At 45.2% G+C, this 26,330-nt stretch overlaps 1 protein-coding gene across 1 annotated transcript in view; it reads right to left on the bottom strand.

Moving 5' to 3' along the window:
* Positions 1-25,701, bottom strand: part of LOC105471634 (synaptotagmin 13) — a 46,402-nt gene extending 20,701 nt beyond the window's left edge. The window contains exon 1 of the mRNA XM_011724209.3: positions 25,385-25,701. Coding sequence (XP_011722511.1) covers positions 25,385-25,567 — 183 coding nt within the window. The 5' untranslated portion in view covers positions 25,568-25,701. The remainder of the gene's footprint in view (positions 1-25,384) is intronic.
* Positions 25,702-26,330: the final 629 nt, after the last annotated feature.

Below are 26,330 nucleotides of genomic sequence, written 5' to 3'. Positions count from 1 at the left end.
AGGAATAGGGCCTGGGAAGTATATCTGCAGGATGAATAAGGTAAGATTTCCAGGGGAGACAGGCATTCAGCAATTAGGGGATGGGTGCACAGCTGTGCTTGGCATTGCATGTGCATCTGGATAGAAGAATCACACCCTCAGATGTGCATCAGACCCCTCAAATGTACCTCCTTAGATTCTCCCAGCCTCACCTGTCCCTGGGACCTTTGGCTGCTTGCTCCTCCCACTGCGTCCAACCAGCTGTCCATGGGCACAGCCCCACAGGGTCTCACATTGGGCTCAAGCCATACCTTTCTTGCCTTCTGCCCTGGGACTTCTCCATGCCTGCTGAGGTGTGAGACACCAGGAACACTCTGTCCACTCAGAAGCAACCCAGATGTGCAGAGAGTTAAAGCTCCACAGGGGAACTCAGCAACAAAAACCCAAACAACCTGATTCAAAAATGAGCAAAGGACTTAAATAGACACTTCTCTAAAGAAGATATGCAAATGGCCAATAAGCACATGAAAAGATGCTCATCATCACTAATCACCAGAGAAATGCCATAAAAACTACAGTGAGATATCACCCCGCACCCATTAGAATGGCTACTATCAACAAAACAGAAAATGACAAGCATTGGTGAGGATGTGAAGAAATTGGAATTCTGTGCACTGCTGGTGGGAATGTAAAATGTACAGCTGCTGTGGAAAACAGTATAGTAGTTCCCTAAAACATGAAAAATAGCCAGGCACGGTGGCTCACGCCTATAATCCCAGCACTTTGGGAGGCAGAATTGGGTGAATCACTTGAGGTCAAGAGTTCCAGACCAGCCTGGCCAACATGGGGAAACCCCATGTCTACCAAAAATACAAAAATTCGTCTGGGCCTGGTTGTGCACACCTGTAATCCCAGCTACTCAGGAGGCTGAGGCAGGAGAATCGCTTGAACCTGGGAGGCGGAGGTTGCAGTGAGCCAAGATCGTGCCACTGCACTCCAGCCTGGGTGACAGAGCAAGATCTTGTCTCAAAAAAAAAAAAAAAAAAAATTAAGAATAAAATTGCTGTATGATCCAGCAATTCCACTTCTGGGTATATACTCAAAATAATCGAAAGCAAGGTCTTTGAAGAGATAATTACACCCATGTTCACTGTAGCATTACTCACAGTCGCTAAAAGGTGAAGCAATCCAAATATCTATGAACAGATGAATGAATAAGCAAAATGTGGTATATCTATACGATGGAGTATTATTCTGCCTTAGAAAGGAGGAAGATTCTGACACATGCTACAACATGGGTGAACCTTGAGGACATGATGCCAAGTGAAATCAACCAGTCACAAAAAGACACTTATTGTATGATTCCACTCAAATGAAATTCTTAGAGTCCTCAAAATCATAGAGACAGAAAGTAGAATGGTAGATGCCAGAGGGTGGGGGAGGGGAAAATGGGAAGTTATTATTCAATGGGTAGGTACAGATTTTTTGTTTTACAGCACAAAAAGTGTTACGGAAATGGATGGTGGTGATGTTTGTAAAACATCCTGAATGAATTAATACCACTGAACTGAGGCTGGGCATGGTGGCTCATGCCTGTACTCTCAGCACTTTGGGAGGCTGAGGCAGGAGGATGGCTTGAGCCCAGGAGATCTAGACGAGCATGGACAACATAGTGAGACCCCATTTCTACAAAAGAAAAAAAAAATTAGTTGGGTATGGTGGTGCATGCCTGTAGTCCCAGCTACTCAGGGGGCTGAGGTGGGAGGATCGCTTGAACCCAGAGGTGAAGGCTGTAGTGAGCCGAGATTGCACTGCTGCCCTCCAGCCTGGGCAACAGAGGGAGATCCTATCTCACACACAAAAACCATTGAACTGTACACTTAAAAATGGTTAAGATGGTAAATTTTATGTTATGTTCTTTTACCATAATAAATTAAAAAAAAAAAAAGAGAGAGAGAGAGAGAAAGAGAAAAAAAAAAAAAACCGAAATCAAACACTTCTATGGGAGGAACCCGACACCTGTGAGCTGGAAGACAGGAATGAATTCTCCTTCCTCCTCCTCACTGTTCCCAAAAGTGCCTTCAGTCGCCTTTTGGAAGATGACCCCTGCAGATCCAGCAGTCACCCTGAATGCCAAGTGGCAGTGGCTCGGTAATACCCCTGTGCTTGTCCTTCCTCCTCCCGGGCCCCGCCCACCGTTCTCCGGCTCCCGCTTCCTCATGAAGGGCAGCACAGACGCCTCCAGCTCTGCCTCCGGTAATAATCCAGGCAGAGACAGATGGCATGGGGGGTGGAACCTGAACCTTCATTTAATGAACAAATATTTATTGAGCCCCACTACAAGCCAGGTTCTATGCTAAGTGTTCGGAATATGGGAGTAAACAGGACAGATGCTGTCCTTCCCTTATGGGGCTTATGTTGGAAAACCAAAAATTAATTATGTAGTTAATGATCTGTAAACAAACATTTCATCTTACCAAAGATGCTAGGTGACCCCTTTTATGACATGATTAATTTTTCACCTTAAGGCTGTTTATTAATTTGGGGTTTCATGCTGGGACATCCCTCTTACAGTAGCATTGCACCACCCAGGAGGCTGCAGGTCGGGGAAACGGATCCAGCTGAAAAAGGGGACATCTTTACTCTTTAAACTTGAACTTTAAAAAAGGGGAGGGCAGAGAAGAAGCATCCAGTTGAGAATCCAATATTCAGATGATGCCAACCATAGGCCACTGCTGCTACTGAGGTCTGTAGTATAGCTAAGCCCCCGCTAAGGGGGTAGTGAGGCTAGGGCAGAGGGACCTGCAAGAGTCTGTCGCTCTGGGCTCTAATACTGGCGATTATACCCACTAACGTGTATATAATGAAATATATCCTGCTGATCAGGTATTCAGGCTCTAAAACAAGACAGCTTAGTTGGAGTCTGGGCTTTGTCAATTACTTGCTGTGGGACCTCGGGTCCGATTAATTAACTTCTCTGTGCTCAGTTTCTTCATCTGTAAAATGGGGATGCTAACAATAGCATCTATCTCCTGGGGCTGGATTGAGAATTAGATAGGATAACCCACTCAGAGTTCTTAGGACAGAGGCTAGCCCAGCCAACCCTCGACAAATGTCAGCAATATTTATGTGACTCTAGGGTCTAGTCAGGTGCTACGAAAAGTGGGGTTTGTGTGTAGAGACCAGTTGATGAACTATTTTTTGTTGTTACTTTTTTACTAATTTGTGATAAATATAGAAATTGAGTGTGAGCATTACAACAAACCTAAACTAAGCTAAACTGCAACCTCTCTCACAGGTGGTTGGAGAAGCTCTGGTCTAGACCAAGCATTCTCACACCAGAGCCGCCGTGGTAGGTGCATCTGTGATGACACCTTTCAGGGTCCTGTCCCTTGGTGTCCGTGCCCTTGTATAATCCCCTGTCCTTGAATATAGACTGGACCTAGTAACTTGCTTCGAATGAACAGAATATGCAGATGTGAGAAGACAATATTGCTAAGATTAGATTACCGAAAAAATGACATTCCATTTTTCTTGCTCTCTCTCACCCACTCCCTCTGATAAAACACACTTCAATGTTGAGAGCTTTCCTATAGAGAGCCCCATGTGCAAAGACCCGAGGGCACTGCAGGAAGAACTGAATCCTGCCAACAACCACAAGAGCAAGCATGGAGGTAGAGGTTGCCCCAGTCAAACCCTGAGATAAGCACAGCCCCAGAGGACACCTTGACTACAGCCTGGCAGAGATTCTGAGCCAAAGGACCCAGGTAAGCCATGACTGGATTTCTGACCCCACAGAAACTGAGATAATAAGAATTGTTGTTTTAAACTATTGTGTTTTGGGGCAGTTTGTTACACAGCAATAGATAACTAATACAGCTCTTTGTGAGAATTACCCAAGAAGGTGTTAAAAAAATGTACACACCACTACACACCCACTAAAATGGCTAAAATCAAAAAGACTGACAACACCAGTGTTGACAAGGACGTGAGACATTTGGGATGCTCACCAGCGCCGGTGGAAGGGAAAATGGCAAGTCACGTTGGAAAACTGGAAGTTTCTTAAAAGTTAAACATAAATCTATCCTATGACTCAGCAGTTCCACTCCCACGTATTTATCCAAGAGAAAGGAAAACATGAATCCGCAAGAAGACTTAGACATGGCTACTGAGAGCAATGTAACTCATCCCAGCCAAACACTGAAAGCAGCCCTGCCGTCCACCAATAGGACAATGAAGTCGGTTGGGGCATATTCTTATAATGGAATATTCATCAACCAACAAAAGGAATGAGTTTCAGGTACGCTTAGCAACAGAGATTAATTACCAAAACATGCTGACGAAAAGAAGGCAGCTGTCTACAAATACATACTGCCTGATTCCATTGACAGAGCTGGATCTCAGCCAGAGACAATTTGTCCCCTCAGGGGACATTTGCAGTGTCTGGAGACATTTTTGGTTGCCACAAATGGAGACGGTGGAGCTGCTACTGACCACAGTCACCATGGGGATTGGGAGCTGTTACTGGAGGCCAGGAATACTGCTAAGCATGCCACAATGTCAACCCCTATCTCAGTTTGGACAGCTATAACAAATTACCATAAACTGGGTAACTTCAACAACAAATGTTTATTTCTCACAGTTCTAGAGGCTGGAAGTCCAAGGTTGAGGAGCTGGTGAATCTGGTGTCTGGGGAAAACCCACTTCCTGGTTTGCAGAGAGCCATTTTGTTGCATCCTCACATGGTGGAGAGCAGACAGCATCTCTCTCACATGTCTTCTTCAAGGGCACTAATCCCATTCACGAGGGCTTTACCCTCATGACCTGATCACCCCTCAAAGGCCCCACTTCCTAATATCATAGCATTAGGGGTGAAAATTCCAACATATTAATTTGAGGGCACACATTCAATCCCTAATTCCCCTACAACAAAGCATTATCAACCCAAAATGTCATTAGGGCTGAAGTTGGGAAACCCTGATTTAGATGAAGTTCTATGACAGGTGGAACTCATCAGTGGTAATAGACTTCAGAACAGTGACTACCTTTGGGGAGAATGAACCGGGAAGAGGCACATGAGGGGTGTGGGTTACAGCCTGAGAGATACATATTTGTCAAAATTGATCAAGCTATAAACTTAAGATGTGTATATTTCACTGTATGCAAATTATATCACAATAAAAATAGAGATAAAGATAGATACATGTACACACACATGCACCTCTGAGTAACATGCTGAATTGAGCTTTCTGGGGTGGTTGAAGAATCTGTATGTTCAGCAAATTTGCTGAGAGATTCCTGCACACAACCGGCCCAGAACTTGGCTGTGGACCTGCATTTAGGATCCACTGGTCTCTAGACCAGTATTTCTCAAATTTTCTTTCCAAATAGCCTCAGAGGCAGAAGAAGGTGACACATACTCTAGGGAAGGGGAAGCAGTTGGGAGCAATTGGGGATCTTTCTCCAAATCTCCAATTCTATCTTACAGATTCATATGAGTCTTTGTATTTGATTCCATATGATTGTTTTAGTATTAAAATGTTTTAAATTACTACCAGCAAGGAAAATTTTCCTTTATTTCATGACTTCTAGGTCTGGTACCACACTCCTTCCACTCCCACTCAAATACACACACACACACACACACACACACACACACTCCCTAATGTCTGGACAAGCAGCATTAAGTCCGTTACATCAAGCTAGAAGAAACTGAGAGAAATCCTCATTTTGCTCATTTTGCCTCCAGGGAAGGACCAACTCCTGCAGGCTAAATGGGAAAAGCCTCACTATCCTTTGGAGATAGCTTAGAAGCTTATCAAAATTTCCCTTCCAACTGCAGAGAAAATTTTCCTGGAGAAAATGTGGGGCGCAGCTCTTAAGCAATCCAAAGGTTTGATCTCCTCTGCCCATTCCTTCTGTAGAGGAAGGCACACCCAACCGATTGTGTCCTCGCAGATACCGACAACTAACTGAACCTTCGTGGCTAGCCAGTCACTTATTAACAGACTTGTATTCATCAAGGAAGGTCAACTGCTAAACCTCAAGGCTGAACACAATAAAAGTTGATTTCTCACAGTCTGAAAAGGGCTGGTTATTTTCAAACTCAGGGTCCCAGCCTCTTCCACCTTGTGTCCAGCCTCTTCCACCTTGTGTCCCTGTTTACCTGTGCCCTGCACCGTTCAAATATAAACTCCCCAAATCCTCATAATAACCTTAGAGGAAGTACAAATATTGTCAACCCCATTTTACAGAGGAGGACACTGTCTGTAGAGCGCAGTTCTGTGCCAAAAGTCATGGCCCGCTAGGGGGCGGTAGAGGCTGCATTCAGACCCAGGCTGACTCGCCCCAGAATCCCCTGCGGAACCACCAGGCCTGGCTGCCTTCCCGCCACTTCAGTCACCACTTTCCATTTTTAGTGAGCCTTGACCACTCCTCCACGTTTCTGTGCCCCTAAGGCGGATGCCCAGGACGCCGCCTGGTCCCACCACACACTACGCTGCCCCTGCATGCCCTTCAGTCAGGGAAACGGGACTGTCAGTGCCAGTTCCCATACTTTGACGTGCATCAGCTTCATTTGGGGAATGAAGATTCCCAGGCCCCCCAGAGGTTTGACTTGATGGGTTCTAGGTGGAGCCTAGGGACGCCTCACTTGGGAACACTCTGATTTGGGGGAGCCCCAAACATCCAGGTAGGGTAGACGTAGACACCCCCTCTTTCATGGTAAGCTGCTCACAGGCACGGCCTCCTGTCTCAGAGTCCGCTCAGCTCCCCAGCCCCCGCAACACTGATTTGCCTGGTAGGCCTCCGTCTCCTAGGAAGCTGCCAGCGCCAGGGCCCTCTACTTCTTGCTTGCTTCAAGAATTGTGAAGCCATGTGCCTTTGGGCAAATCCACAGTTATTTCTGGGAGTGGGAGAGTGGTGACACAGTTTAAGTTGCAAAGTGGAAATCCACCTTGAAGAGGAGGCTTGGCTTCCGGTCCAGGCGGCGGAGTGTTTCCATGGCGATCTTGCCCCTGTACCATCTTTTGTTATCCCTTCCAACACCTCCTCTCCTGTTTGTTCCGAGTCTGTGCCCCCAATCCTTTCTCAAATCCGCCTCCCTCGGAGCTCACCTCCTCCTATTCTTTCTCCTTTCTCCTTGTGGTCGTTTTGAAATCTAAAACAGCCCGTTTGTGGTTGGTCCAGGACACTCACTGCCTCCAGCCGGTACTTGATGTGACTTGATTGGAGATTTGTTGGTGGGTGAGCCCTGCTGGCAGCTGCCCCTCCCCACCTGGCCAGGATGAGACACAACGAGAATACCAGCCAGCCCTAATGTAAACCTTTTATCTGCTGTTTGTCATCATTCCATCATTCATTCGACAATGATTAAACCTCCCAACAATGGCCAGCTGCCCGAACACCACTGTCTGATCACTGTCCTTATGGAGTGGACATTTCCAGTGGGGTAGAGAGCAAGAAGCCAGGAGATCCCAAAAGCTGTTTCCCTTAGGAATAAGTGCTATCCAGACCAGGACACATGGTAATGAGGTCGGTTGCGGCAGGGGCGGGGTGGGGGGAGTTGTTTCTACTAAGAATTTGAGGGTCAGGGAAAGGTCCCTGAGCTAAAATTTGAAGAAAAAGAAAACCCATCATATGTAGCTTTACGATGTGTCAGATACAAGTCTAAGCATTTTACCCATTTGGTTTCATTTCAACTTCACAGCCTCGTGAGGAGGCATTATTGTCATCCCCACTTAGAGGAAGAAACTGAGGCACAGAAGGGTTAAGTCTGAAGTCACATGGTTAATAAGATGCAGAGCTGGGAATTGAACCCATGCACACAACTGTGGAGCCCGCAGGCTTTCCAGCTTGGCCCCAACCTTCCCTTCCCGGGAAGACACAGTAGTCTGTTGTCATTCCCAGGTCTTGGATAGATATAAGGAGAAGCCAGTGGGGCTGGAGGATGTCCCATCTCTACCCTCCCAGCCTAGCCATTCACTCCATCAACCATCATTCAACATTGAGAGCCCTTTATAGGATAAAAGGCATGGCCAACACTGATCGCTACCCCGATGCATAGTCTGTATGTGTGTTGGTTGCGGGGAGTGGGGAGGAGGAGGGATTATTAGAGTAATAACTATGATGAAGAACAGTAAAACACCAGGCAGAGTCTGTAGGAGCAAACCAAGCTTTGCCTGGAGAAGGGGAGGGTGGTAGGCGCAGGAAGGGGAGAAGGGAGAGCTGTAGGAGGATTCATAGAGACACTGACTTTGGGTTGGGTGCCCCTGAAGTCTGACAGGTAGAGAAATTAGAGAGGGGCATTCTGCCAAGACGGCAGAAGGAAAGTTTGCACCGTGCCCAGAGTGCAGTCAGTCCGCGGGTGCAACACAGCTAAAACCCAGTGAGAGGAGGGGGGTGAATGTTGCTGCAATCTCAACATTTCTGGCGGAAACTGAATTTAAAAACAGAATTAAAAAAAAAAAAAAAAGAAAAAACTCCATGGGACTGGAAACTGCAAAATGGTAAGATCCTACCTAGAGATTTCCTTCTTGTAGGTGGCCCCTGCATTATTTCAGCAGTCACATCACAAAGCCCTTTAGGCCACCATCTCTGTAAACTTTCTGTGTAACAGATGCTCTGCAATGCACAACACAAACTTTACTGTATTTAATCTTCACACAACTATAGATAAGTGCCTAATATTTTCTCTATTCTATATACCCTAATATTAACAAATAAAAAAATAACCTAATTATTTTTACTACAGAGGAAGAAACTGAGGCTCAGGGAGATTGAAACATATCCAAGGTCACACAGCTAATATATGAAAACATTGGGCTTTGAACCTATGTCCACCCCAAAGCCAGTGCCACTAACCTGTATACTACACTGTGTGTAGTTTCTTGGGACTGTGTCTCTGGATACCAACCACACAGTTAAAAATGGAAAAGTTTGAATCATTGCTTTCGTTTCTCTGGCAGGTGCCACATCATTAGGCTGGCGGCCCCATCCACTCCCTCTTTCCCCCACCAGTGGTCTGGTTGTTCTCATGAACTGCCTGGATGTTTACGCATCAGCTTTGGTATTGTTCTCGGTTCTGAATCTGGGTTTGACATTCTTTGTGCAGGAAATGCGTTTCATTTGTGCCCTGAACAAAGGCAATGTCAAGACTATGTTGTAATCTCATCAACACTCATCATAAACTATTGTATTTTAAAAGGTCAGTAATCTGGGCTTGAACACAGCCTTTTCACTTCAGCCACCCTGCCCTTATTTTCCCATCTCCAGTGGCCACAACAAGGCTGTCAGCAATGTCTTTCACCTCAGAGCACAGTCCCTGTGTCTTCCAAAATTTGACTTTGCTTTCCAAAATTTCCACTTCTGCCCCCTCTCCTGTCCCACTGTACTGGTTTACTAGGGACTCACATTTTTCCTGTTAAACTGAGTCCATGTATTGAAGGATCTCAGCACTGCATAACTGAAAACTTCTGTCAGATAGGAACACAATTGTTTCATATTGGTTCATTTGAATCCTTTAGACATTTTTTTCTTAGTTTCTATTTTGTGTTTCTAATTTAATGTTCTTTTCCCAAGACAGTAATTTTTGTATTAAAGGCTGAAAAGTTTGTTTATATGTCAGTTTCCTTGGCATTGAAATTAGGGTGTTCTTTCAGAGCAGCTACAGGATTACTTGATTCTATGGTGCTCAGACAATTGATGAAACCATTAACTAGGGCAACTGCCATAACCGTTATTGTGCCAATATATATTATAAATAATAAAGTGCAAAAATTTGAGTTTGTACCCATTGAAAAATTGATTAACATATATTCAAGGTTATCCTTATAATAAGACCTCTTTCACACTTTTGCATTCTGATAAGCTTTTCTTAGCGGAAGAGAAAGGAGATAAATCTACAGAACCATCAAACCCATATGAATATCACCCATTAGAGGTGATGCAGTGTAGGAAAAAAGTGCAGGGAACCGCTAATCTAAGACATCCATCCACTTATATGCAGATACTTGAAAAGCACATCAGTCTCTAACCCAGAAGTTTAAAAACAGCCGAGTTGTAAAGTACAACTTCAAAACCAAGACAGAGGCTGTTTTAACTAGATTCTCCTTATGTTTTGGTTTTAAGTCAAACCGCTCCACATTATATTGCTGTCAAACAGAAATCAGAACAGACTTGTTGCCTGCCAATCATCTGTTCACCCACCCTACATACCATGGGAGATACATGAGTAAGTGAATAAGTCCCTGCCCTCAGAAAGTTTACCATCCCCTGGTAGAGACGAGATATTCCATAAAGGGGAAATACGAGGTGCTTATGCTACAATTCTCCTACCCTATGCTCATGGCAGATTCGGCTAATTGATTGAAGCATTCTTTCCTGCTGAGTTCAGACACAGGGTGTTTGTTCAGCTTTGGGCTCCAGGAAGCTACTATCCATTAATAGGAATTGATATGGAAGATGAAAGACATTTGCTATTCCTGATTCAAACTTATGAAAAGATAGATAAAAATAGAAGGCAGTCTTAAAAAGCTAAATACCTGGACTGTAGGCTACATAAGACCTAAGGAGGAACTCTTCATTGTTGATGTGATCAGAGATGGCTTCCTGGAGGAGGGGCTTCAATGCAGCATTCAGGGATGACTAACAATGAAAGAGAGAGAGAGAGGCTTCTGAAATAGGGAGGACAGCAGCAGTGTGCATCCAAAGGGGAGCATGCTTAGGACATGGTGAGTCAGCTGGAGAGGAAGGCTGGGGTTGGAGAAATGGAGTTGGAAAGCAATGGTGAGGCCAGGTCATAAAGGGCCTTGAATGCCAAGCAAAAGATCTTGAATTCTATCTTATAAACAATGGAGAACCTTCGACAGTTTGTGAGTAGGAGAATGACATGAGCAAAACTGTGTTTTCAGTAAATCAAACCAGCAGGTACATACAGGAGGGATGGACAGACGTGGAGGAAACTAAGTGAGAAAACCAGCCTGGAGACACGGGGACACTGTGAAGGTAACCCAGTTTGGGGGAACCGTGTGCTGGGAAAGGGAGGAATCCAAAAGTGAGAGCTGCCTCAAGAAAAATACACTTCAACTATAACTTCTCAGGCCTCCCTTTCCAAAAAAGACACACGCACACGTATGTTTATTGCAGTGCTGTTCACAATAGCAAAGACTTGGAACCAACCCAAATACCCATGAATGATAGACTGAATAAAGAATATGTGGCACATGTACACCATGGAATACTATGCAGCCATAAAAAAGGAATGAGATCATGTCCTTTGCAGGGACATGGATGAAGCTGAGAACCATCATTCTCAGCAAACTAACACAACAAAAGAAAACCAAACACTGCATGTTCTCACCCATAAGTGGAAGTTGAACAATGAGAACACGTGGACACAGGGAGGGGAACACACCAGGGCCTGTTGGGGGTGGGGTGGTTGGGGAGGGACAGCATTAGGAGAAATATCTAATGCAGATGATGGGTTGATGGGTGCAGCAAACCACTGTGGCATGTGTACACCTATGTAACAAACCTGCGTGTCCTGCACATGTATCCCAGAACTTAAAGTATAATAAGAAAAAGAAAGAAAGAAAAAAGAAAGAAAGAAAGAAAGAAAGAAAGAAAGAAAGAAAGAAAGAAAGAAAGAAAGAAAGAAAGAAAGAAAGAAAGAAAGAAAGAAAGAAGCAGAACCACTGTGTGTCACTGGATGTCTGCAGTCTCTGCCATGTTTGGGCAAAAAATTGATTCTTCTGTGTGAATTTCATGACTAGTCAGGAGATGCATTTCAAGGGATGGCCATTAATGTGCTGCTTCTAACATTCTTCCTGCAGCTGACATTTTGGGAGATTCAAAGCCAGTCAGTATCATCCATAAATCTAGTTCTTCCTTCTTTTAAATGAGATGCAAACCTAACAGATTTCCTTCTGTATTACAAGAGCTGACAATCAAACAGTCTACGAAATGTCCCAAAATATGATCTGATCGTGGAAGGTCAGTGACATCAGAGTACCTGGCTCCAAATTACTATAAATGAGAACTATTTTTCCTCAGCTCACTCCAAGCTTTTTGAAATGAGAGTAATAGCCCCAAAGCTTCCTACCCACAGGTGTGTCTGTTTGGCAAGCATATATTAAAGGCTTCAAGATGCACAAAGCATCAGGCTAGATGCTGAACCAAATGGGAAAATGAAAGTGGCTTCTAAACAATAGAACCTTGTGCAAATAAAGGGTGTTATCACTGTTGGTCCTGAGTTTTGCCAATTTCATTGGCATACTTCCTCTGCCTCACAGACTCTTCCTTTATTACTATTAATCATTAGGGTTGGTAATAATAGCTAACATGGTTTGAGTATGCTATCAATAAGGGTTTTTGCAGGAACAGATGGCACATTATAACTGGGTAATTGAGGAGATTTTCATAAAGCAGATATTTACAAATGTATGGAGGGTTAAGGAAAGCAACAAGGAGTGGCGAGTATGCAGGGGCTGGGAGAGCTGGGCACTGTTAACATCCCTAGGCCTGAAGGGGCAAGAATCAGGAGAGGTCACTGGAAACAGGACAGGGTGCTGAAGGGAAACAGCAGCCTGGCAGGATCTGACCCCTTCAGCTGAGGATGTAGCCACCCCCTGGGCACCTAGCAGGGAGGGGGCAGGGGTGATGAAGGCCCCTCACACTCCTCTTGTCCTCAGATCTCCTTTGGGCCAACTCCACCTGATGCAAAGGCAGAGGAGTTGGTCAATGCAGCCAATAGGTGGGGGCCTCCTGGGGCCAGGGTGTGGAGGGGGAGAAAACAGGGATAGGCTTGGAACAGGGGGTGGGGAAGAAGTAGGTTTGGGGTTGAGAGGGGAGCATTCAGAGGGTTCTGGAGGCACAAGGAAATAACTTCCAGCCCAGCACTCACTATGTTCTGTGTATGACTGTGTGATGAACATCTCTCCCTCTAGAATATTAACTGCATGAGGCCAGGGACGGGTTCTGCCTTGTCACTGCACTGTCCCAAGGGCTAACTCAGTCCCTTGCACATAGCAGGTATGCAAGACATAGTTGTTGAATGAATAATCATCCTAGAAATGGAATGTTCATGTTCCCCTTTTCATTCTAACAGACACATTTCATTTATCACATCTGGAATACTCTTGATGAATTTTTCCTTTCCTGCATGGTGAGTAGACAAGTCATTGCTTTGGTAAAGGATAAATAAGAAAATAATTCACAGATTCTTAAAAATATCCTTTGAGCAACGGCAGGTGCTGAATCCGTTGGGTGCTTTCATACATGTCATCCTATTCATTCTTCCATATGACCTTAGAGAACCTTGTAGAATCCCTGTTTCATGAATGAGTAAAGTGGGATTCAGAATGGCCGTGGTGATTTGGCTAGGAAATGGTGGAGTCTGAATTCAAATTCAGGTTTTTGAGTCTCATTTGATTCCTATTTTAGCTCAGCATCTTGATTATAAAAATGAACACTTTCATTCTGAGTTAATTTTTTCTTTTGAGTGGTCTCAAAGATTGTTACCTAAAATTAATTCCAGTGGGTACCCAAAATCAAATGCAAGGCTACAACATGGTGGGATTAGGCTAGGCACCTAACCTCGCATTCATTCCTTTCTGTTCTTTGTCTCTACATGTTTTGTATGGAGGCTGTTGTGCAAAGGGTGATAGTCATGTTGCCACTTAAAGAATCTGCTCCATTTGTTAGTAAGAGACGAGATCATTAGATGATGCACTTGCAAAGAATGTGCAAAGAAGCCCTCCAAATCATGCGAATATTTTCTCTTCATGTCACATCACTGCCTTCACTGTATTTCTCTCTGATATCTCCCCCTTTCCTCTATGTGAAGTGACTGCTGGAAATGAAAGTGTATTTTAAGATGCTTGGCGATATGCTCTGAGAAGTGGAGTGCAGGGGGGATTCAGAAATGCAGAATAAGCTTAAAGCTAACAGAAGATATTCTACACGCGCAGCTGTTTCAATCAACTCTTCTAGTTGCCCTACCAAACTGCTTTTACCCAACCTTATCTGCATCTTCAAACACCATCTTTTCCAAAACATCCTTCTTAATTCTATTTGAAAAGCAAAGTCTTTGCAATCCTGCCTCAATAAACTACAGCCTTTACCTCGTGCCGTTCTTACCAGCAAGTCCAACCTGTGTGGTTTATAATGCTCTTCCAAATAAAATGTCTCCCTGGGTATTACCTCATTGGCCTGGCAGCTGAAGATTTTAAAAACTCTCTCTAACGTTAGCCAGATGAACAGAGACCTGAAGGGAGAGAAACCTGTACAAAGTGAAGCTGCCACATGCTTCCTGCTGGTATTGATTTCTTGATATGTCACGAAAGGCAAGCACAGAGATCCTTCGGTGAACTCAGCATCCTCTCCTGCTTCTCTGTGCCTGTGGTTTTTATTTTGGCTACAAGCAGAGGTGTCAGCCCCATGGATCCTTGCTTTCTCATTTGTCTACCCATCCATTCACCAATGTATTTAGTCATTCAACATGTCTCCTCATTTCTCTTTGCTATACGCTAAGTCCTGCTCAACTTTCCATGAGGGAAAAGCATGTCTTTGACTTAATGAGTGGAGGTGGGGGCAGGGAGAGGAATCAATGAAATACGTTAAAATACTCTAAGGTCTATGCCAGATGGACTGACTCAATTTCACAGAATTCTCACAGGACCATCTCCCATTTATGCTTGTTTTCATTCATATTCATATATACAACTCCTCCTCATTATTTGACTCTGATCTGTTCCTAAAAACATGCTGATTAGCAGATTTCAGAAAGCAGGCACTGGTTCTCCATTATTTTAATGGGAAAAATTATAACGCATTCCAGTTCCACCCCAAAACCACAATCAGCTTCCCCAAATAGCACTGTACCATTCTTAAGCAGTGTGTAAAATTCTCCCGGGACTTTTCTATAACATAAGGCAATTAAAGCATTCTTCATCTAATGAATTGGGACCCATTGAACGCCTCCTGAAGGTTTGTTGTGTGGGCAGCAACTGGCCCTGGAGAGGGGCAAGGCTCCTCCAGGCATCGCACTGGCCTGGCAGTGTTGATACATAAGGAAATGTTAAAAGACACTAAATACTGCCTCAATTAGACGGGGTTTGCAGGGCCCTGGTATCAGCGTGAATTTGAGTGAGGGACTAAAGCTTGGGGGAACAACAGAATGGGAAAGATGAGAATAATAACATATTTGACAGACAGAGCAGCAGGTGCAAACTTGCTGGAAGAACAGGGCAGCCAGGACTACTGCACACACACTCTATTTTTCTCACGAGACTCATGAACAATGAAATGTTTTTACGGGTTGCCCATGTGGACTCATTTTAATGGTCGCTCAATACAGACAGCAAATGTTTGTTAAAAACTTGCCAGCTACTGTGATTTTGGATATATACCCAAAGGATTATAAATCATTCTACTATAAAGACACATGCACACGTATATTTGTTGTAGCACTGTTCACAATAGCAAAGACTTGGAACTAACTCAAATGCCCAGCAATGATAGACTGGATAAAGAAAATGTGGCACATATACACCATGGAATACTATGCAGCCATAAAAAAGGATGAGTTCATGTCCTTTGCAGGGACATGGATGAAGCTGGAAACCATCATTCTCAGCAAACTAACACAGGAACAGAAAACCAAACACCACATGTTCTCTCTCATAAGTGGGAGTTGAACAATGAAAATACATGGACACAAGAAGGGGAACATTATACACCGAAGCCTGTCAGAAGGGTGGGGGGCTAGGGGAGGGATAGCATTAGGAGAAATATCCAATGTAGATGGCAGGTTGATGGGTGCAGCAAACCATCACGGCGCATGTATATCTATGTAACAAACCTGCACATTCTGCACATGTATCCCAGAACTTAAAGTATAATACAATTTTTTTAAAAAGCACTTGCCAGCTACTGATGAATATTGTAAAAGTGAGAATTTGGGTTTTTCTTTTAGATGTTAAAAGCTCAGAAAATACCACAAAGAGATACTACTTAGCACCCACTAGGATGACTTTAAAAAATAAATAAATAAAATAAATAAATAAAGAATACCAACTGCTGGCAAGGAGGTGGAGAAATGAGAACTGTCATACATTGCTGGTGGAGATTAAAATGGTGCAGTTGCTGTGGAAAGCAGTTTAGCAGTTCCTCAAAATGTTAAATATAGAATTACCATATGACCCAGCAATCCCACTCCTAGGTATATACTTGAAAGAATTGAAAACAGGTACTGAAATACTTGTACAGGAATGTACTTAGCAGCACTATTCACAATGGCCAAAAGGTAGAATCAATCCAAATGTCCATCAATGGGTGAATGGATAAACAAAATTACGTGTGTCCATACAACGGAATATTTTTCAGCCATAAAAAGAAATAAAGTACTAATACATGCTATGATATGGATGAACCTTGAAAACATGATGCTAAGTGAAAGAAGCCAGTCACAAAAGATCACATATCATATGATTTTATTTATATGAAGTGTCCAGAATAAGCAAATCCATAAAGACAGAAAACAGATTGGAGGAGGGAGGAATAGTGATTATTTAAAGGATGAAGGGTTTTCTTCTGAGGTGAGGAAAATGTTTTAGAACTAGGTGGAGGTAGTGGCTGCACAACAATGTGAATGTACTAAATGGCATTGATCCTACACTTTAAAGTGATTAATATCGTGTGAATTTCACCTGAATAAAAAAAGCTTTGAAAATAATGGTAACCTTCACATTATCAGTACATAGCTCAATGCCCCTCCTGGAGACATTAATAAACGTTTGATTTATACATGCATGAACGAATTCATGAATAAATGAATTTGTCCATGGTCTCCAATGCCCTGCTCATCCAGGCCCCTGCCTATTTCCCCAGCTTCATTGTTCACTAGGATCTCCCTTGCTCTCTGCTCTTCAGGCACACTGGCTTTTCCCCAGGCTCTCGTAAATGTTAGGCTTCCTCCTGCCACAGGACCTTTGCACAGGCTCATTTCTCTGTGTGGAGCCCCCAACATCCTTCCCTTTTGCCCTGGTTAAGATCTTCTCCCACTGTAGCTCTCAGTTTGGCCATCACTCTCTAGGAAAGCTTTCATCTTGTAAGGTGCTCTCGTAAAAGCTCTTCATCTTACACTTACAAAGCACCAGAACCTTCTGTTGAGGTCATCTACCACCAGCACACATTTTAATTTATTTTCCCTCTTCTTCTATAAACTCTGGTTTTACCCATTATACCATAAGTTTTGTGAGGGCTGAAGATGGGTCACTGTGTCATTGGGAAGAGGGGAGTTACCACTGTATTCTCACCTCCCAGCACAGCACCTGGCACATAGTTGCTTAATAAACACAACCAAGGAAGAAAAAGAGGGAGGAACACACCTTTTTCACCTGTTTTCCTTTATAACTGTATTAGTTCCATTATTTCTTATCAAATAAGTTATAGGGGGCCCTTTGTGTACATGTGTGTTGATTCTGATACATACGTATAGAATCTCTTAGTTCTTAAAACTTGTTTCTATGAAGCTGTTCTCCATCCTCAGAGCAGACTTTCCCATTGTTTCTTAGCAAGAAATAAGCCCTGGGAGTACTGAATACAGTAAGAAGAAGGTGGAAGCAGGAGGTGAACTGCTGCTGGTTATTGGGAGATTGTAGGTCAGTGTGGACAACAAAGGGACTGTCTCCACATACTCAGATTGCTCTCGTAGGTCTTTGATCCTGGAATGGTTGTGTCTTATTTTTTCTCCTCTTTATCTTCTGGGTCTGATGCTTCCCTCTCCTGCTGGTCTCTTCTCTTCCTTCTGCCTTTGCTTGGACCCCTTTTGGTTTGTCTTTCAGGTGTTTCCTTCATCATGATCCAAAGGCCTCTCTATCCCTCCTCCTATGCCCCAGGTACCTCCTCATAACTTGGCTAGTATCTGAAAATCTGGAAAGGATGCAGCACTGTTTTCTCCTGGAATTAACAAAAGGTGCTAGTGAATTGTCAATTCCATGAAGAGAAGAGCCATGTATCTGAATTATCTACAAACTGTACCCAAACAAGGAACTAGGGGAGGAAGGGAGATGGGACAGGTCAGATCTGTCACTGGAAAAAAGACTGAGGGACACAGGCTTAGGGGTCCACATGTGAGTGCTTTGAAGAGTATTTCCAGCGGGTCTGTGCTCTTCTCCCTGAAAGAATCTATGCTAATTTCTTGATGAAAAATTCATACTGTCTTCCACGTTGCTAAGCAACCAGCCCAAACATGTTTACTGTGTAAAATCTATGTGGAGGGCCCTGGGCTGCACCCAATGCCTGAAGTGTGATGGCGGCAGCAAAGCAATCCAAAGCACTGGGAAAGGTTTCTGAAGTTGACCCTCAAAGATGCGTATTTATAGATACTTTTATGCCGTATCTGGGGAAACACAATGGCTCAAATAAAATTTTGACTACTTTTTTTCTGCTAATATCCAGCCTAGTAGTCAAAAGTGTGCACGCTGAAGCCAAATTTTGTAAATTTGATTCCCAGCTCTCCCACTGAATACGTACTTAAGCTTTCTGTGTTTTACTTTTCTTCTCTAAAATGAAAAATAAAACTTATGTATATTTCATAGGGTTATTGTGATAATTAAAATTAATATGGTTATGGCCAGGTGCAGTGGATCGCACCTGTAATTCTAGCACTTTAGGAGTCCAAGTCAGGAGGATGGCCTGAGCCCAGGAGTGCAAGAACAGCCTGGGCAACACAGTGAGAACCCCTCTCTAAAAAAATAAATTTAAAAGAAATTAGCCAGGTATGGTGGCACATGACTGTATTCCCAGCTACTTGGGAGGCTGAGGTGGGAAGATCACTTGAGCTCAGAAGATCAAAGCAGCAGTGAGCCATGACCATGCCACTGCACTCCAGTCTGGGTGGCAAAGTGAGACTCTGTCTCAAAAAACATTTTAATATGGTTAAAATGCTTAGAACAGTGACTAGAACATATAAAGAACTTGATAAATGTTAGTTATTCTATCATTGTTATTTATTACTCTATGGAAATACTTTGTTGTGGTGGTGGTGGTTTATACGAATGGGTGAGTTCACCAGGCAAGAGATCAGCTAATAGTAAGCTAGAAAATGAGTCCTTTAAAAGTCTGAGAATCCATGGAGGTCAGACCTTACAGCCTTCCAGGGTTGAATCAGTTCCAGGAGTGGGGTTAGCAATACATGGGGCATCCTAGCATCATTAAGGTACAGGGGAGAGTTCAGAAGAACAACCAACCTGCACTGCAGAAAGCTCTATTTTAGGCTGAAGGGGGGAATAATACCCCCCACCCCGGGTTTCCCATGGCACCTTGTGCTTCCCCGATCATGGCAATTGCTTGTTTTATTGTCTGTCTCCCCATTTATCTAGAAGAGCGTATATCTGTCTTTCCATTGCCATATCCCAAGGCCTAGCATGTGCTCATTAATCTTTGATGAATGAACTATTTAACTAATGAAATGCAGCATCTGTCCATCCTCACTCTTATATGTGTGAATTGAAACAACCAATCAGAGAAGGTGTTGCTTTAGAGGACTAAGGAGGAGGAGAAGAGGTGGGAGGCCTAATAGGGCTACACTGATGGTCTTAAGGTCCCAATCCCAAGGGGGAATCCTTTATGCAGCACAAAGGAGGTGGCCATGGGAGAAACAGCAGAAAGCAAACAGGGCCAAAGAAGCAGTTTATAAAAAAACCACAAAAAGGAGGCTCATGTCTCTTGACTATGGCCCCAAAGTCCTCCTGGCAATAAAAATACCAGCCTGGTACTCAATTAATGTTCACAAACATGTCACAATATGACACTTTTTAATAAAAACCTTACTGATGTATAACTGCAGGCAGAAAAGTACATAAATCATAAATGTAGAGCTGGATGCATCTTCACAAAGTAAACACATCTCTGTAACCAGGACCCACGTCAAGAGGCAGACCATGAACAAAAGCCCAGAAGCTCTCCCACCCAGCTGCAGTAATTTCCTGTGCCCCGGGGTAACACCATAAATAAACTGCGCTGGCTTCAAATCCTGTGTCAATGGAGCCCTAACAGTATGTACTCCTTTGTGTCTTCCCTCTCTTATTCAGTGTTAGGTTACAAGATAATGATTTAATTCAAAACACTGCCATGTGCTCAGCATCATACCAGACATTGTCAAGAATACAAGGAAAATTAAGGAAAAATTATCTGATCTTAAGGAGAAGACTCCACCACACATATATTGCTTGATAGAAATTCAGGCTGGGAGTGGTGGCTCACATCTGTAATCCCAGCACTTTGAGAGGCCGAGGTGGGTGGATCACCTGAGGTCAGGAGTTCGAGACCAGCCTTGCCAACATGGTGAAACCCCATCTCTACTAAAAATACAAAAGATTAGCCAGGCATGGTGGTGGGCGCCTGTAATCCCAGCAACTTGGAAGGCTGAAGCAAGAGAATTGCTGAACCCAGGAGGCAGAGGTTGCAGTGAGCCGAGATTGCACCATTGCACTCCATTCTGGACAACAGAGCAAGACTCTGTCTCAAAAAGACAAAAAGAAAAGAAAAGAAAAGAAAAGAAAAGAAAAGAAAAGAAAAGAAAAGAAAAGAAAGGAAAGAAAGAAAGTCAACACTTATTTATATTATTTTGTAAAACCTTAGAACTAATCTACTAGGGTTCCACTGAAAGCCACTTCAGTGATCCTGACTCTGCTGGAAAGAGGATGGAATTGTAGAGTTTGGTCACATGTGACAGTGGGTGACTGGGGACATGGATAGGGACCTGGGGACCAGACGCAGTGGCTTACACCTGTAACCTCAGCACTTTGGGAGGCCGAGGTGGGCAGATTACATGAGCTCAGGAATTCGAGACCAGCCTAACCAACATGGCAAAGCCTCGCCTCTACTAAAAATACAAAAAATTTGCCAGGCATTGTGGCGCACACCTATAATCTCAGCTGCTCAGGAGGCTGAGGCAGGAGAATCGCTTGAGCCCAGGAGGTGAAGGTTGCAGTGAGCCGAGATCACGCCACTGTACTCCAGCCTGGGCGACAGAGTGAGACTCCGTCTCAAAAAAAAAAAAAAAAGGTGTGGGAACTCCTGCTGAGGGCCAAGCAATTTCAATAAAGCCTTTGGCCACGTGTTAGCTTCAAAGGGACAGCACTGGGGTCACCCAGGGGACCTCTCCGGCATTTGAAAAGATTCACTTAAGTGCACAGCAAGGTAGGCATCATGTTGGGAGAAAACTAGGCCACAAAAAGGAAGGCTTCCCGAAAACAGGATGCCTGTGCCTGCCAAGTGGTAGGGGTACAGGACTGAGCCATGGGGCAAGGGGAAAAGAGCAGTTCTCCTTGCTTGCTCCCAAGTTCTTTAGGTTGGGTGAAAGGAAGACTTCCTATGAAAGGACCCAGAAGTGGGCTGAGTGGCAGCCTGTGTGGACAAGGGTGATGAGGAAATTCAGAGGCAGGAACCCATGGGTCTGGCCACTGCTCACTAACAGATTCAGAAGTAATGGTGAAGGAGAAACCAATATTCTCGCTTTGCCCCCTGGCTCTGTCTCCTTGCTCAAGCTGCCAGGTCACTGCCTAATGATCAAGCCTCTAGAGCTAGGCTGATGACAGAGAGGTCCCAGGTGACCTGCCAGGCCAGGAGTGGGTGGCATAGTAAAACTGAATTCCTTGCATGCCCGGAAGGGTAGCACATGAGTGAGAGTGAGGCACTGTCTAAGAAGGCAGGATAAAGGATACAGAGTGTGTATTTCAGAAAAGCAAAGAACTGTGACTTGAAACCAGCTGGAAGCATGAGAGGATATGCATGGCCGAGGGCTGCCTAGGGACACTTCCTCTGAATTGCTGGAAAAAGCAGAAAATAAAAGACACAGGGCTGCAAAGGACTGCCTAATAAAACCAAATTGTGAAGTAGCTATATGTTTGCTTCTTTATTAATTCATTAAATAACAGAGTCTAGCAGGAGATTTAATAAGTACCATAATTTAGAATGAGAGATGAGTGTAAATCTAATGTGAACCATCTGCAACAGCTGTAATGTGCAACCAAGGTATCTGTGATTTCCCTTGGGGACAAAGTCACACGTATGGATGATACACTATGGTTCTCACTGCTATTTCTACTTACAGAAAATACTGTTTCAGTTAGAGGTAAGTGAAAATAATGATGTCATTTTTTTTCCTATCCAAGACCATGAACCTTTTAATGCTATCTACAGACACAGGTTTGTGGACCCAGAATAAGAACCCCTGGGGGCCAAGCACAGTGCTTCATGCCTGTAACCCTAATAGTTTGAGAGGCTGAGGCAGGCAAATTGCTTGAACCCAGGAGTTTGAGACCAGCCTAGGCAACATGGTGAGACCTTGTCTCTACAAAACATACAAAAAAATTAGCCAGGCATGGTGGCACGTGCCTGTATTCCCAGCTACATGGGAGGCTGAGGTGGGAGGATCACCTGAGCCCAGGAAGTTGAGACTTCAGTGAGCCTTGATCACACCACTGCACTCCAGCCTGGGTGATGGAGTCAGACCCCATGTAAAAAAAAAACAAAACCCTTAGGAAAACTCCAAATTTCTTTTCAAAATCACTACAAACTTTCAACTTCATCCAGCCATTCAGGGTCAGAAATCAGATTTCTAGGAATGGCCTCCAAATCCAAAGAATTTTTCCAGCAGCCACAACTTACAAGTTACAGAGACACTGGCTATTAGACCTTGGACACCTCTGTTGGGATTATAGTAATCTAGACCCCTATTTTCCAGCCCCCATATCTTCTTTCCTCAAGGAACATCCTCAGAGAGCTTCCCTGGCTCTTGCCCTCCTCGTCAACAGGTGCCAAGTACATCACCCTCCTGTAATCTGCCACCCCTAACGCCACCTTCTTTACTTGCTTTGAAATGTCAATTGGTTGTCTTTTCTCAATTTACTGCATCTGGGCCAGTGGCTGAATGAATCTGAGAAGAATGGCAACCAAGTCATTGTGAGATCTCAGGTTCAACACATTCACACCCATAAATTCAGCCCCAAGTTGCCCACATCTTTGTCACTGAGGGAACCAGATAAGGGAATGTGGATGGGCAGGTATCATGTATCAACAAATATTTACTGTGCCCCTACTAGCTCACACTTGGTTACAAAGACATGGTGAGTGCATCCATATTTGAAGATGAGAATCCCCACTGGATGGTCTGTGAGATGACTTTATTCATTCACAATTTCTTATTGGACACCTACTAGTTTCCAGGCACTGAGTGGGTGCTGGGAATAAATATTACATCAATAAGTGAATATGAAAGATTGCATCCTAGTGTAAAGAATGCCATAGAAGGATTTGGAAAGAACAGTATAGGAGAGGATAACAGGAAGGGGGTGTTTTGTTTCATGTGTCAGTGGGCAAAATCCTCCCTAAGACTTTAAATGGAAAAAGACCTGAAGAATGAGAAGGAGTCATTTATATGAAAGGCCATAGAAAAATGAAGGGGCAGAAAAGGACTTGGTGTTTTAAAAGAATAATCATAAATCCAGGGAGGCCAAGACTGCTGATGAAGAAAGAAACTGGCCTGAGCTTGGCTGGAGAGGCAGGCACCTTCCATGTCAAAGCAGGTGAGTGGGTGGAGAGGAGTGGCTAATAGCGTGGCCTCCAGAATCAGACAAGCTCAGCTAGAGTCTGGCTCTAAAACTTCTCTAGTTGTGCAGTTCTAGGCAAGTCGGTTACCTTCTCTAAGCCTCAGTTTCCTCATCTTTAAGTTAGGATAATTCTATGGCTCCCTCACTGGGTCAAGAAACGCACTAATCAGTGTAAAGCACTCTGAACAGTGCGCCTGGCACAGAGTGGATGCTGTGTCATGGTTTGCTATGACCTCTTCCAAGCTCAGTGAGAACTTGTGGAGGATTTGAAGCAGGGGAGAGACACAGCCTGGTTTGTCTTTAACAGATGATCAGCTGTTCTGTGGGCTACTGGTCATCAATAAGACAACACACTGGAAGAGACCCTAGAGGTCATTTACACCAACTACCTTCCCAGTGGTTCTCTCTGGGAAGGGGAGGGGACGGTGCCTGGAGAGACGTCACTGAAAGGCAGAAGAGTGGCAGTTCCTCAAGTGTGTTGGGCAGGAAAGAAGGTTGAGAGGCGGCCGGCCACGACTTCTGGAGAAGGGCTCCCAACCCCTGGCCAGGGGAAAGCCCACTATTCCCATTTCCAGATCGCCCCAAGTCCCACATTCTGCTGTGCAGCCGGCTCCTATTTAGCCACTGTCAATGTCACTATTCTTGGATTATAAGTGCCTCAAGGACAGCAGCCATTTCCTTTCCACTCTCACTGTACAGTGACTGACACAGGCCCCACACAACTGGGTCCTCTGAGCTTTTGAATTATTGATTGGAAAAAGGAAGATGGAGTCACAGCATTTTAATGCCACTCCTGGAACCTAGAGGGATCTAGAGGGTCTTTAGGAGGTCCTTCAAGTCATGCCCTGCCCCAGGCCCATCCTTCAAATCACTCTAGCAAGACTCTTTGCCTCCTGGTTCTCCAGAGAACATTCTGCACTCTGCACTTTGGAAATGCATCCTGGAGGTCACAGCCTATGCAGGGAAATCCTTCCAAACCGCTTCCCCAGACCCCTTCTGTTGCTCTTTACAATGGGAGCACGGGCTATTTCCTGCACGAAGGAGCTCTGGCCATGAGCAAATGCATGGGATAAAAGCCCTCCTGTCTCCAGGGACATCTGCAGAGACATCTGCAGAGATATTTTGGGGGAGGCCATAGCAACCCCCTCTGACTGACCGGAGCTCAGAGCTGCTAGGGGGTGGGGAAGAGTCCTTCAGGCTCCTCGGGGATTCAGCTCTCCAGACCCCTCTAGCTCCTCAGCTCCTGCGGGACCGCAGCCACCTCCCGTCTGGCTTTCCAGGCATTACCTCTTCTCAGCTCTGGCAGGGCTTGCCCTACCCTGGCTCCACAACCACCATCCCCCTCCCTCTCACAGACCCCAGTCTTCGTCCCCATTCTGCAAGTTCCTCATTCTCCGGTTCCATTCAGGGTCTTCCCTAACCCTGGCGATTCCCCTCCCAGCCTCCCTTTCTTCTTACCCTTCCCAGCCCTAATTCTTATCCAGGTCCCTTTTCCTGTCCCCTCCCTTTAGCTCTCGCTGCTGGCCCCCATTCTTCTCTCAGTCCCCACAAGCCCCCCTACCCCCCCTCCGCTTCCTAATTCTCCTTCACCTCTCCCCCATCCCCCAGCCTCCCCTATCCCCCTGCCTTTTTGACTCCTTTACCTGTCCTCCAGCGCGTTTGCTGTCCCCTCTCCCCGCCAAGCTTTGTCGCGCAAAGATCCATGACCGTCCCCCACCCCATTTCCCCCTCTGCAGCTGCCCGGCGACCCCACCTCTCCTCTGGAGGGCCCGCGCGCCGCCCCTGCTCACCTGTTGTGCAGACCCGAGCAAGCTGGGCTTCGCCTTCTCCGGGTCGGGGTCCTGGTCCCGCGGCAGCAGCCCCTTCTTGGGGTGCATGTGCCGACACAAGCAGGTGACCCCGCACAGCGCGAGGATGCTGGTGGCCGTGCCCAGCGTGGCGCCCAGCGCGATCACAGGCACCGACAGCACCATGGTGCCCGCTCCCCCAGCTGGGCTGGGTCCCGCCGCCGTGCACCTTCCCCGGGCCGGGCCCGCCTCCAGGCAGCTCCCGGGATCCGGGCGAGCCAGCAGCTCTCCCGCCGCCAGAGGGGCGGGGACGGAGGGAGGGAGGATGGCTGCGAGGACGTCAGAGGAGGCTGGACCCGGAGCCACGTCAACCGGCACCCCCTTCTCGCCAACACGTGACCGGACCCCCACCCCAACAGGAGCCGGAGCCTTCCAGGTGGAAGGAGCCTTGGGGTTGTTTCAGGCCATTCTTAATGCTTTGTGTACAACAGGGGACAACTGGGCCCAAGATGTGTTGGAGCCTGTGGAGGTCACACTGTGTTAGTGGACAAACCTGGGCTCCAACCATATCTGCCACTCTAGGAGTCACTTTCCCAGACTACTAGCTCCTTGCTCACCCTTCTACCCCAGCGGCTGGCCAAGCTGGCTGTAAAATTGGGTCCTCCCAGAGTTTTTTCAAACACAAAGCTGGATATTTCCCAGCTCCCCAACCTGGGAGATGGTTCTTACAGGGAAAAGGAACAGGCCACAGATAGAGGGAACCAATGGGATGTCTGGGTTGAGGCTGTACCTGTGACCTGCTGAAGATGGATAATACAGCTGCATCCCCTTAGGGCTGCCCAAGAGTTCACCTTTATTACCTAATTTAATCAGCAGGTATTCTCATCTTTATATATAGATGAGGAAGCTGAGGCTCAGAAGAGAGGTGCACAGGTAGAAAAATCATCAC

Source organism: Macaca nemestrina, chromosome 12, assembly GCF_043159975.1.
Source record: "Macaca nemestrina isolate mMacNem1 chromosome 12, mMacNem.hap1, whole genome shotgun sequence".
In the NCBI taxonomy this organism is placed as follows: Eukaryota; Metazoa; Chordata; class Mammalia; order Primates; family Cercopithecidae; genus Macaca; species Macaca nemestrina.
This window is presented reverse-complemented; position numbering and strand designations above follow the sequence as displayed.